This window comes from Callorhinchus milii, unplaced genomic scaffold (assembly GCF_018977255.1).
Source record: "Callorhinchus milii isolate IMCB2004 unplaced genomic scaffold, IMCB_Cmil_1.0 Scaffold18, whole genome shotgun sequence".
NCBI classification, from domain to species: Eukaryota; Metazoa; Chordata; class Chondrichthyes; order Chimaeriformes; family Callorhinchidae; genus Callorhinchus; species Callorhinchus milii.
The window spans coordinates 2176796-2191374 of record NW_024704759.1 but is presented as its reverse complement, the minus strand read 5'-3'; the positions used below and the strand labels follow the sequence as shown (position 1 = coordinate 2191374).

At 41.7% G+C, this 14579-nt stretch overlaps 1 protein-coding gene across 1 annotated transcript in view; it reads right to left on the bottom strand.

The window, feature by feature from the left end:
- The window catches only part of arhgap46b (Rho GTPase activating protein 46b), a 59828-nt gene extending 45641 nt beyond the window's left edge, over positions 1-14187 (bottom strand). Inside the window, exon 1 of the mRNA XM_042341927.1 lies at positions 14093-14187. Within this exon, the coding sequence (XP_042197861.1) occupies positions 14093-14103 (11 nt within the window). The 5' untranslated portion in view covers positions 14104-14187. The remainder of the gene's footprint in view (positions 1-14092) is intronic.
- Between the last annotated feature and the right edge of the window lie 392 nt (positions 14188-14579).

The window sequence follows — 14579 nt, the reverse complement described above, 5'->3', positions numbered from 1 at the left end:
TTCAGGCTGGCTCACCTATCAAGTTAATCATTCTCTCTTTAATGTCTGGCCCCTTCATTCCTAACCAACATTTCAATCAATCTTTTATTTCCTTCCTTCAATTGGAATCATAACTTAATCCGGGTTGAAGCAAGGGGGAGGGCAGCTGTGTGCATTTACCCTGGGCCTGACCAAGGGTATCAATGGAATAGACAAACCCTCAACTAGCTCCTTGGTGGAAAAAATAATCCACAGAAAAAAGAACTGAGTGCTGCAGAAATGAATAGGGAAAGGGTCACCTCCCAAGATCACATCAAAGGGAATGGCAACTTGAATGGGTCCAAATCCATTATTTCTTGCACTTTGTGAGGGCAGTTTTGAGCTCAGGGAATGTTGTGCAACATGACAGCCCGTTCCACCGCAATTAATAATAATCCTTGCTTTTGATATAGCGCCATATCATGTTGTTGAGACATCTCAAAGTGAATTAACTGCTTTTGTGGGCGAAATGCAGTGGCCAATTGCACACAGCAGTGTCAAATTGGCTCCTGCATTCAGCTCCAAATATACAGTCACTACACTTTACCCCCCAAAAAGCTCTGTGAAGCACTTCGGGACGTTTTGATGTGGTAAGGCGCTATGTCAAATACAAGGATTATTACTGTTATCACAAATGATGCTGAACCCAGCGTCATTAGATGTCTACACACATGCATTCTTGTAGCAAAAAGTCACTGGGGAGTGAAAGGAAACTCCTTTTATTTCAAGCAAAATGGCTTTTTCTCAGACACATTAAACCCAGCGCAGGCCCTGTGCAATGTTACCAGCTTGCATGTCTATCATCGCAATAATCTCTCATCTTCCCAGGACGTCAGGCCTGCTTTTAAACTGCAGACACAACCATGGAGTTACAAAGGTCAATGACTGTTCCGAGACCGCATCGCAGTGGTGAATAATCACGCGTTTCATCTTGACTCAACCCTAACAGCACTTGAGCCGAGCGTTAGCGAAAGGAACTCAAATGAAATGAAATCAACATTGACCCTTGGCCCTCCCACGGAGGACAGAAGCTGCTGGTTAATTTACCACAAGCCTCCCAAATGTTTTAACGGTTCCCGGCTTCCCTGGAGAGAACAGGGGGCAAAACCTTGACCAAATCTCACACTTTATATATAATATATATATGAACATTTAAATTGTTCCAGTTGTCAATGTTACCACCATTCCCCTCCCTCATCTGCTGCATTTAATTATTTTATATATATATATATATTTTAAAATACATACTTAAATTAGGAATGAATTCTACACTTTGAAGCAGGGCCTTTTTTTTCCCTCTGCGGAGTCTTGGCGCTAATTAGAGCATTCCACCTGCTGCTCTACATTCTGTCTGTTCAAAGGAAAATTTACAGCGTAAAGAAACTGAGTCCTGAAAGTGACGAGTGCTTGGGATGAATAATCAATTGGCCCCCATTTTTTTTGTCTAAAAAAAATACATTTAAAACCGATTCTCTGTACAATCTGCACATGAATGAGGGGCTGGAACTCACTGCTGTCAGAAAGACAGACAGCTGCACAAGAAACAGATTTTTTGTTTTGTTTTGCTACCGTCAAAAATTACCATTTGGTTGCTTCAATGAATACCGTAGAGCGATTAAGACAGTAATTTTGAGGGGTTGGGGGAGGGGGCTTGAAGAGGAAGGGAGAGAATAATCAGCTTGGGAGAGAATTCTACTGTTAATTACAAACAAGGCATCTCTGCTGGAAAGTGCAAGATATCAGGTAAGTGAGACCACGACTTGCTATAATACTGCCAGTGATATAAAAGGCAACATAGCCCAGTCTCATAAATGCACTTTGGCCATTTGCTGATGTATCAATGAGGTATTGGAACTCAAGCAACCTACTATACAACAGCATCGAGTCAAGCAGTGCACTCAGAATTAGTATGAGAGGTTTCCCCACATAACCTATAGGCAAACGCACACCATACTCTGCAGACCATCAGCTTACATGTTTGCTAAATGCAAGGATTATTAATATCCCAGGCCCGTGTTTCCTTAGCTGATCTCAGCCACGGTGCTGCAATCAGTCCGAGAATCCTAAGGGTCCCAAGAAAGGGAGACAGAAAACATGGAAGGGTTTTCGAACCTGATCTACAAATTGTGGATGTCAGGCAAGAAAAGGATTGGGCTTTCTTCTGCTGTAATGCCTTCCAAGGTCAAATAGCTTGTGTAAAGTCCGAGACAGCTGTGGAACAGATCCCAGGAAGAATCTGTACTGGGTGAGGGGAAATGTTTGACAAAAGCCTTAGTAAAACATGGACGGTTTTCTGAGGAGGTACCAAAACACCTTAACCTAGTAGCATGGAGTAAAACTAACAGGACTAAAGCCAAACCTATCTATTCTTTTTCGCTAATAAATAGGCGCCATGAATTTTTTTCAAAATTGATATGAAAAGCCTCCAAATGGAACACTTCCAGACAATATTGAGTTTGATCTGTTCGGGTAAAGAGGAGTTTTAAGTCCGATGTCTGACAGAAGAGATTTCCTAAACACGATGTACATTGCAGATTATCCCTGGTTACTGGAGATAGATACTCCTCGCTTCCATGTTGTAGTACAGCTGTCCAGAGTCTCCAGTTACAACAGACAGGCCTGCAACCGTTCCACGTACAGCTGTCAGTGAGAAAGTACTGCTTAAAGCCTCAAGAACTGCAGACAAAGCAGTTAGAACTGTACAGATCTTGGGGGAGGGGGCGCAATTTATTTTATAGTAGGCATACAATAAAGTCACATAAGTTGTATCAGTCAAGAACATAACATTTAATGTGACTTTCACGAAGTCTGAGTTGCTGGCAATCTGCACAAGTCGTATAAAATCCGATTTAATCAACAATCTACACTGTACGTGTGTAATTCACTGCAACTGCTAAGTTGGCATGCGCTGACGGATGAAATCTACATTTCCCACAATCCAGCCATCGCATTAAGATGCGCGTTCGTCGACAGGTCAAGACGCTATTTCCCGCGATTCAAGGCAAACGTTACGTGCAAGAGTAATGGAGGGTAGGGGAACGGCATTATGAGTTAGGAGGTGATTAGAATGACTTGTGCAAAGAAATCTAAGTGGTTTTGATGGGAAACTGAATGGGACTGCGGTGTATATACAATTTAGGCAATTATACAATTCATAAAGATAAGTGGAGTCCTGTAGCTCAGTGGTTAGAGCACTCGCCTCCCAAGCAAGAGACCTGGATTTGATTTCCAGCAGGGCAAAACCTTGGGCAAGTTTCCTTGCTCCACACGCCTGATAATAATCCCTCAAGAAAAAAATAATAATAAATTGGTCACTTCAATCCACGACTGTTGGTGGGACCCTGCTGTGCGCAATTGGCTGCCGTGTTTCACCCACAAATATACGGTCAATTCACTTTACAGTATATTCTGTGATGCGCTTTGAGACATCCAGAAGACGTGAAAAGCTCTATATCAAATACAACAATTATTATTTATTTATTTTTATAAAATTTATGTGAGTTTTACTGTGTACTGTGTTTACTGAATATGGTATCAATGCTACTTTCCCCTCCTTCCCCACCCATTCCCTTGAAGACAGTAATTCATACAGGGATACAGTTTGCAGACACTAACTACCTCCTTGTTATCATAATCAAATGAACACTCTTCTGAAAACTGCTTGCATGGCAAGCTCTCATGGTGGGTGATTGAGCTCGAAGGCCACCGCTGTTGAGATTGGAAAATGAATATTCCAAATGGTGGGGGGGGGGGCAAGGGAGGTCACAAACTATGGACCCATTCCTCTCTCCCTCGCTGGGAGATGTGGAGATGAGACACGCAGCACCTGACTGGCGACATTAATTAAACTCAGCCCGGGCTACACAGTGAACTTTGGATGCTCCAAGTTGGTAATGGCTCAAACCCAAGGTACGTAGAAGAAGGAGCCCCTGCCAATTCATGCCGAATTTAAAAAAATGTATGATTCAGTTTCTCAAGTGGGGAATTGAGACGACCTGTTCCCAGGTCATGTAATCACATTAACTGCATGGGGGGGGGGGGGGGGGCAAGCACTTACAGTACTGCCTTGTTTAAAAAGCAATGACTGGTTGGTATCATTGTAATTTAGGGCAGGGAAGTCATGGGCCCAAATAAAAGTTTTGCCTCCACGGCCAATAATTAACTTGTCTGTATTTGTCAACATACATTGCATCAATAAAGGGATCAGATGAGAAAATGTTTTTCACAAACAGCCATTATACTCCAATTGGTTCCCAGAAGTATAATTGCTTTTTATTTAAAACAAGCCTCTCACCCACCCCCCCAAATCCCCCACCCCACCATCGTCTGGAGTCACTTAATTATTGTTGGCGCTAGTTGGGCCAGGTTTGAGGAGTATTTATGTTAAACACTGCAATTACTCCACTTCAAATTACTGGCAATCATTAAAAAAAGGGATTTGGCTTGACTGAATAGTCAATTACATTCTCTCAACAAGTCGAGAGAGGCAGGGCTTGATAAAGCTTGAATCACATCTATCCTGGGGCAATGAAACCGTGATTTTTCAACAACAAGACACATATCCTACTTATGTCTTCCAAATTTAAAAACCTCTTGGATACAGTGATCCTCATAAGGTGAATCTAAATGGGAATCTTCCCAACAAAGATAAGAGTTCAGACATTTAGGTAGAGCTTTCCACAAAAACCCAGTGGAAAGATGCTTCACCCAATCTATTATATTAGCTGACTTCAGACAAGTTAAGTTTGCAGAACAAAAGGTGGGGGGAGGGGAAAGAGAAACATTTGTGCTATTCTAGTGAATGCTCCTGATAAACAAATAACGGGGGAAGAGTAATGATAACTTGATTGAAACAGAAAGTGGTCGGAACCCAAGAACCAACACTCAAAATCTTCAGGAGTACCTGTGAGGCCATTTCAACAATCAATCCTGACTACAATGTGTTCTTATGCATCACCCCATCCCCCCCCAACCCCACCTCACCACGTCCTCACAGTAAACCCCGTTTCCCAATGCCCTCTCCATTTCACCTTATAACACTCTGGTCACTGGTCTGGGTCCCCATTCTCGCCATCCCCGGAGACAAGTCGACCCGAGCAGTGATCGAGCCCTTCCTACCTCCCGAAAGAGGGACTATTAATAATAATAATAATCATCCTTGCATTTGATATAGCTTTTTATATATTTATATATAGATTATCCAGAATCCCAAAAGGCTGGTGCTAATGTGGAGATATTTTGCTCACTTACACTTCATGACTGGCATTTTTTAATAGTCGGTCTTAAATACTTTGACCAAGAAACTTCTCATCGTTATAAAATCCGACCTCAACACGAGAGTCCAATTGTGCGCAGTAACGCAGCAAAATCCCAATTTGCATCAGGTTCCCATGGCTGATTTCTGGAATTTTGGGGACGAAAAAACAGCAATATTTAAATGAGAAACTTTACACATATGGTCAAATAACAGTTTGCTTCTTTGTCCTTAGAACATTAAGTCAATGATATTTCTTCTCCAGGGCATCAGACCGTTTCTCTCCCCCACCCCCCTCCCCATCCCACTCACAGTTTGCAAATGACAGGAGGGAAGAAAGTAATTTCAACTGCATACACTCGGCCCTTGGGGTGGGGGCTCCTTCCCAGGGATTATTTATATTATCAGCATCTAATAATTTCTCCACACACCCCCACTCCTACCCCACTAATGCAGCACAGGAAGCAAAATGCACATCAAATTTTTCTCTCTCTAGCTCAGTAAAAAAAGTGTCTATTTCTAACCCCTTCCCTGCGCCCCTAAATTAACACGCAAAATGTAATCCTTTTACATTTTTTGCTGCCACACATCGGATACACCAGTCAATGAGATCATGCTACAGCAGGAATTAACAACAGACCCCAAGAACCGAGCTGTCAATGGTTCCAGCTTTGCACAGCACTAATATGAGCGAGAGAGAGAGAGAGAGAGAAGCTGAGAGGGCAGGAGAGACGTACACAAAATGTCACCTGTAAATAACTAAGCTTACAGATGTTTTCATTCAGCTTGCTGCTTGTCCTTCGGAAAATCCAGCAGAATGATAGAAATTGACACTACGGCTCTGGTTAATTTTCCTTATCGGAGCCCTTCCACGTTAAATGGAAGCAATTACCATTAATCTCTTACATTCATCGGATCTGATGAGATCAGCATACTAGGAAGGTCAGAAAGACACACAATATAGATACTAACCTAGCTTATTTCCTGTTTAAATCCAAGGTTATTAAACATCCAAACAGGGGTTAGTCACTGTACACATCATCAGAGAAAGGTGCGAGACATATGATAGCTAAAGTAGAATTTTCCATCAGTAAGGTTACTTATCCCTCTCTTCCACCAGCCTCAGCTTAGGCCTGTCCTCAGGAAGTATAACAGAGGGAAAGGGAATTCAATGTTAACAAGCTTTCAGACTACAATTCTGCTGCCAAACGTAAGAATGTTTTATGTTTGGCCAGCCGGGTGTCTGAACCCCATGACTCTGCTTAGAGTATTGAAACCAATTAAAAAGCTTAGCTTGCCATTCCGAGTGCTGGCTCTCAACCTTCCTGCTCAAGTTAGGACCACCTTACCTGTTAGGTTCACAGGAGCTGAGTGGGAAGAATCCCTCCTCCCAGTGACTGGTCTGCTCCTTCAAGGCCTGCCAGTGAGCTGGGCTGGCTGGTGTGTCATCAGCTGTGCCTGTAATGCAGACTTGCCTGGCTCATGAACCGGACTTCCAATACCGCCAGAGAACTAATTTCACTCCACCATTCGGTTGCTAAGCACATCAGCTGGAACCCAGCTCAACTCCAAAGAGACGCTGCTTATCTCTCTTCCACTCACCCCACTGATCAGGAGTACGTATGTGTCTTTTGTAAAGAAAGGCTGACCATCTTTATTAAGCAGCTAGTTAAAACACATTACAATGGCTCCTCTGGGTGTGAGAGGTATTGGTGAAGTATAATCTCAGCCGCGCTGTTAAATGGTTCCGCAACCAGGAAAGTTAGGTGATGTAACTCAAGACCATTCCTGACAGTGCCCCGGGAGCACATGCCCCGAGCACCCTCTCAAAGAGAGATGGAGGAGGAGAGAGAAAATAGAAGGAATCCTATTGAAAAGGTAGCAGACCTGCACCTAACCCATCCTAAACAGAAGGCTCTTCATTGGGATATCTCCTATTATAAGGTCCATGGCTCCCAATCTTTTAATGCAGCCCCCCAGCCCCCATTATATCTCTGAAAACATAACAATCCTGACACTTTGAACGCAGTTGGATATGCAAAGGATTAAACCACACCATCCTAATAAAGATGGGTTTGCTCAATATCACACCACATCCTTTCCATCTTAAAATGGGTATTTCCTTTCCAATTACCTGATTTGTTAGTTCCAGGTCAGTGCTTGAAATTCAAATCCAGTCATCCGCTGATCTCAGATTTCTGATGATTGAGTAAAAACAGACTGATTCAACCTAACCCACAGTTAAACAGGAAGAGCCAGACAGGATTCAAATCTTAATATACTTGAAATAAAAGATTATTTTAAAAGAATTAATTATATCCCCATTTAGGTCCATCTTTTTAGAAGTGATGGCTTGCAGAATGCATGAAGCTTGATGGGAGGGGTTGTGGGAGAGAGAAAGAGAGAGGCACACAGAGAGAGAGGGGGGGGCGCAATTCAATCTCACAAGCTGTGTTTAAGTCAGATTCAGCCAAATATTGTGTTTTCTTTAACTGTTCCAAGAATCCGATGGACACAGAGAATCTGATGGGACCACTCGGAATGTTAACGTTCAAACGATCGTGGGATTAGCAAAAAAGGCTATTCGCTCCTCTCTCTCACCTCCAAGTTAAATAGTAAAAACAGAGGAACAGGGGCATGGAATAGCACTTCAATAAGAGTAAGTAATCTGGAGAGGTGCAAGGTAAACATATTTTTCTTGGGAAAAGTATCTGTACCAAAGTGCTGGAAACCACGATGGGTCCTTCGTGCAGACTGTTCTCGAGCCAGGAACAAAGATTATTTTGGATCCGTGCTACAGCTGGCCTTGAATTTCACTTTGACAAGAGCTACTGTAACTAAACCATGCATCAATCTGACATGTAAAGACATTCCATCCTTAAAACTCCCAAACAGGAGGCAAGTACAGTACAGTACTGCAAAGGCTTTTTTTTTAGGAAAGTCGGTTTAGTTTGTGAAAGGAAGGAGAGAGAAGAAAGAAAAGCCAATTTGTTTCAGTGGTCGCCCTTCCCTAACAGGGCAAAGTAAATCAGGCTGATTCCCATTAAGTAGGCCGTTTTATCGACAGAAGCAAAAGGCAGGAATTACTGGGGTTTCTGTGTATGCATGTTAAGCTTCCAATTTTTCTCCTTTCTCCTCTGAAGGCAATGACTTGTGCAAAGGTCCAATTTGCACAGGCGCTGCACACCCTCTTAAGTTGCCAAGCTGAGATGTGCGAACCTAGACAATGTTTTTGCCCATCAAACCATCATGCAATTACTAGAGTAACAAGAACTTGCATTTATATAGCAACTTTCTTGCCGGGTAGCATCTCGGAGTGCTTAACAGTGGTGGACCGCATTATAATTTATTATTTTAAAAATTCAATGGGTGGAGGGAATAAAAGAATCCCAACACAGAGTTCAAGGAGACAAAACAAGGAATGGTGTGTAGGGCATGTGTGATTACAATGGCGGGCAGGTGGGGATAGAAACATGTGGAAGCTCTAATAATTTGATATTGTTGGCGCTATAATATCAAACAGAAAGATTATAATATTTTGGTTGCAAAATCCATCGCTGCTAAATTTGAATGCCATTGAAATAGACAGTCACTGATTCATAATAGTCCTCCAGGGCACAATTGTCATTGTGCAGTCAATGCCCAAGTAAAACTTTCACTTCCATTTGGACATTATTGTATACACATCAGATACAAGCTAAAGACAATGACTAAAGACATTGGTTTTCCCATTACTCATAACGCAATGAAAGAGTGCATGATCAAACATCCCCAGAAAACCACACACTAGACAACAAATTATATTCCTTGCATTTGATACAGCGCCTTATCAGATTGTGAAAACATCTCAGAGCACTTCATTGGATTTCACTGTAAAGTGTAGTGACTGTGCATTTTGTAGGTGAACACACAACAAATTTGCACACAGGGACATCACACAAACAACCATTAAAATGAACGAACAATTTTACCAAAGGGAATTGTTGACCAGGAGGAACTCCCTTCTACAATGCAAGGATTATTATTATTATTGTTACAACTTGAAAGTTTGTTGATATGTTTACTGGCAATATTCTATCAGGTTAAAAAAAACTTCTAAAGAGGTATGTGTACAGCAGTTCTTCCTGAAAACTTTACAGAAAGAGTTTAGAAATAATAATAATCCTTGCATTTGATATAGCACTTTTCACGTCTTCTAAACACGCCAGACCTGTGGTTAGCTGTTGCATGTTCATGCACCGATGTGGCTAATTGTTCAACTTGCACACAAACCGCCAGGAAGTGAATGGCCAATTCAATTGGGCGATGTACAGCACGTAGCTCATTCTACTGCACAAAACACTTTCCAGTTTGTCAGCACGAGAAGACAATCCTTCTGCACATTCTATGGAATCTGTTGCAACTAAGTTCTGGCAAGCCAGACGAGAAGATATCACACAAATGGAGCTCCCTTAATAATAAATAAAATAATCCTTGCATTTGATACAGTGCCTTATCACATCTTCGAGATGTCTCAAAGCGCTTCACAGAATATACTGTAAAATGAGTTGAGAGTACATTTTGTGCCATTGGATAAGTATTGAAATGAAAATCTAAAACCCTTGCAAAGACACCAACTTTACATTGAACTGCAAATTTTCACACACATTACATACATTTTTCCATACAGAGCACAGACAGTAGATAAGTGTTTTATGCTGTAATTGTATCTCAGAGTTCAGATAACCTTTGTGATCTGTTTCAGCTACTCTCCCTTCTCTCCCTTTATAGATGTCACCTGAAACCCTCCATTTGGTTACACTCCCAGGTATCCATATTTAGCTTATTGCTCCCCGCTGGAAATGTCACTGACAAACATAATTCCCACTGTACACGCACATTCAGTGGATCGAAGCAATGTACTGCATGGTGAAGTCACTCTAGGATTCGATTGTAATAAGAGAATAAATTGTATAAAGCTGCTCGGTAACTCCTTATCCATCAATTTAGTTCACTGAAGTCATTCAGTCATTGTTAAGCACTCCGAAATGCTACCCCGCCTTAAGGGCACTATATAATTGTAAGTTGTTGTTCTTCCAAGTTTTTTCTTTTTTCTTCTCCCTTCCCCCCTCCCCCTTGTAAAATATATTAAATAATTGATTTTACTTTTAAGAGAAAAATGAAAATGTATTTGGAAATACAATTGGCAAAATGTTTGAAGGTTATCAATGGTAAAAATCAGAACAATCTAAAGTTCAAATTCAATTCTCACTCTCCCACCCACCCCCTCTTGATTCCTACCCACAGCTCGGGTGTAAAACCCTTAACTGCCCCGCAGCTTAGGACATCCTGACAAAATGAAAGACTATATAAATGTAATTTGTTGTTGTTGTGGACATCATTCTAGTCCTCCAACAGTCAAACCTACTGAACAGAGGTGAGAAAGTGGCCTTCTGAGCAATCCTCAGATTGCAGAATATCAGTCTCAACTTAGCACTAGACATAGTATTAATCGGGTGATGAGGCATTGATTGTTTGGGGTGGGGCGGGTAAAGAAAGAGGAGGAAGAAGTGAGCCACAAAGGGCTAGTGACAATGTCATAACAAGTGCTGATTCAGCCTTAGTATTCCGAACCACGAACAAGAAACATAAAGGAGGGCAGCAACTCCAAATACCAGAGTCAAGATGAGGCTTGTCCGCATTAGGGAATGGAACGCAACTTCACGGAGAGGAAAAAAAGAGAAAAGAAAAACGCACACGCAGAGAGAGAGAGACAGAGAGAGACAGACAGCGAGAGAACCAGAGTGCTTCAGCATCCTGGACAAATAGGTCGCTGCTATATTCACTGCAAAACATTGGATTTCTTAAAAAATTGGACCTTATGTGAACACGGACACTCAAATGTTAGGCATTTCTCACACAAACTGAAAACTGCTCTATCAACAGTAACAGTGTATGTGTGCATGTGTGTATGGGGGGGGGGAATGAAAGAGAGAGATGTGGCCAATTCTGGAAGTACCAAGAGTTATGCTACTCAATCCCAGCAGAAGGATGTCTCAAAATGCTTCACAGTTTTTACTGTAAAGGTGAGTGACTGCATATTTTGTAGATGAATGTGCCAGTCGATTTGCGCACAGCAATGTCCCGCAATCAGCCGGGTCTACCAATCTTATTCCAACAAGAGGAGAAAGTTTAAATTCTTTCCCACTGTAACTGAAATCTTCACAAAGAAAAAGACTCCACCTTTCTGGAATGATTGTGAAAGAGGTTTGCGCACTCTGATCTCTGAACTATGTGAACCTTTCTTCACCAACACACAGAACAAAACCAATCTGTCTACCACATCTCCTTGCTTGTACAGTGTTTCATTTTATCTCTGATGCGTAATCTTAACCAACACAAAAAAAGTTACGTCATTTCATGGAAAACTGCCTGTTTGTGGAGACAGTCAGTAAGTTGACACCTTTTTGCCACATCCACACAATAAGGCCTGTGTGCACAAGAAAACTAACTTGAATCAATGGAGGAAAGGTTCTCTCCCCTGAAGTATGGTGCACAACAACACTGCATGTGAATGCTTTAATGTTAAAATAGGATATTTTCTGTACCATGAAGCGAGCTCAAAATCAGATCAGCTTCCCATCTCACATCGGCTCCCTCTCCTGAGTGCAGCCTATCATACACAGCTGTGAACACCTCCCAACATGACATGAATGGTCACTCTCCATGTGGAAGCTTTGATGGTGAGTAATGGCAGGCAAAGTGACTGTGAAGTCACAGCCAAATGGTCCAACAGTTCTAATTTTTCTCACACACACACACAGCTTTCCAGCTGGGCTAACATCACGAGAAAAAACGTCTCGGCCAACATTTCCCCTCCCTATCCCAGTCACATTCGGCTCAATTTCAGATGCAGCTTTAATAATAATAAAAAAACTTTTGCATTTATTTGATCCAGCTCCTCTCACGCTGGGGATGGGAGGGGGGGGCGGAACACCCTAAAGTGCTTCACAGGATTTACTGTAAAGTGTAGCAACAGGGTGTTCTGTAGGAGAGCGCAGCAGCCAATTTCGTACAACAATGTCCCGCGAGCTTTGAGATGTCCTCTGATCTTTCTTTCCACACTGACCCCATAAATGAAATTGTGTTCGTGTTTAATTTCCTAAAAGAATAACCAGATCAGAGGCATTGCCAAAGAAACCTAGAAGTTCAGAGAAAAGTCAGACCTCCAGATTTCACAATCCTTCTCTACCCTGGATCACCATTCCCCAGCTGAGAGGAGGTACAGTACTGAACTCAAACCGAGCTTTGATTGCCTGGTCTGCAGGCACCACACCACCCTTATTTACACTGAACAGTGTAATAACACCCCCCCAAACCCACCCACACCACCGCCACACCAATGGTTTTGCTGCCAAGTGGATCGACTGACTTTTAGCCAAAAGAAATAATGACATGATATGACAAGTACAAACATTCTGAAAGTGATCACCAGGTATTACATGAATCAGCAAAGGATTACTCACTCCAAACCAGTCTCTGCTTCTTTCAACACTTCTTAATAGCAAGATTGAATTCCTTCTCATTTTATTTTATTGATATATATAGATGTACATATGTGTGTGTGTGGTTGTATATATATATACAGTCGTATGCATTCTCTTGCTCATTGCAGAAGACCTGAACTGATCAATCAATCAATCAATCGTTTCAACAACAACATTTCAACAACTATCGTTACCAAAACGATCAGCAGAATTCACTGGGTACAGAATAATCCGCTTCGGGTTCGGAAACAATTGGAATAATAATAATAATTATTATTATTATTAAACAATTGGAACAGGTTTTGGAAACAGCAACAACAAAAGAACTTGACCACCGACAAAACAAAACTCTTCATAAGATCCACTCGCATTTTATCGCGGTGTGTGTGTGTGGGGGGAGAGAGAGAGAAAAAGAAAAAGGAGAGAAAAATCAATAAAGGTCATTTGAATCTTAATTAGAAAGTGGCCTCATGATAAAAGATAAACATCTGTTTTTTTTCCCGAATGAAACATTCACTGAATCTCACATGGAAAGGGATTTGATTAATTGATTAACTCATTAACTATTAAGATTGATAGCCTTAACTTCTCCCCCACCCCATCCCCCCAAAAAATAGAGAGAATGAAAAAAAAACTCTACATTCCACTAAAACACATGGAAAAACACAATGGAATTGGACATATCGATCTATGGACCATCGAAGCGATAAACCCACACACGTTATTTACGTTTCAATTTTTTTTTCGGTTCATAAAAGAAAAAAGGAAAAAAACAGAACAAAAATCGTGCGATAGAAATCCTAACTTTAATTCCTCTTTGGAGAGTCGATCGGAGAAACAATGTTAACTTTTTTGTTGTTGTTTTAACAACAAAAAAGTAACGGAGGAAGGAAGGAAAAAAAAGTTGCTTTTGCACAAAAAAAAATAAAACGTTCAGGACATACAGTGTTTATCAACACGTTTCGTTGGCAATAGTACACACATCGGTCGGTTGTAAGGACCAAAGGGTTACATTAATGTGAAAAGCACGAGTTTTCTCCCCAAGTTTCCACGCGAGGAAACTCTCTCTTCGATTCTTTTTACTCACAGAGAGAAAAAAAACACACACAATCTCCTTTATTGTTGAACACAAGTTAAAAGTTGTTGCTCGTGATCACACTCCAGCCAAACTTTTCAGACTTGATTACAAACGTTTTCTCTCTCTCTCTCTCTCTCTCTGTGTGTCTCTGTCTCTCTCTGTGTGTGTGTTAGGAGGTAATTCAAAAGTTTGTATAATAGTAGCAGCTTTTCTTACCTCTCAGCCATTTTTGTTACACATCAGGAAGGAGCTGAAGCCTGGGAGAGATGTGCGGCGTTGGCAGGAGCTAAACCAACCCACCCCCAAACTGCTCCATCATGTCACGGATGTGTGTAATTTGATCCAGTGCTCAGCTCTCACTCAGACTGCAGGAGGGGGAGGCAATGGGGAGGGAGGGAGGGAGGGGGTGAGTGAGTGAGTGAGGGGAAAGCACAAGAGGAACACAGAGGACAAACACTTCACTGCCAACTCCCTCCACACGTCTCCATCCCAGTCACTGCTCCCCTCTGCTGGTTTGCAAACCTCCCCACACGTTGTTTTGTTTTTTCGAAACCACTGCCGCTCAGTGGAATAAAGAGTTCTCAAGAGAAATCTTTTGTAATTCATATCAACCAGCAGAAGAATATGATAATAATAATAATAATCAGTGCGTTTGATATACAGCGCCTTGTCACGTTGTCAAGACGTCCCAAAGCGCTTTTCT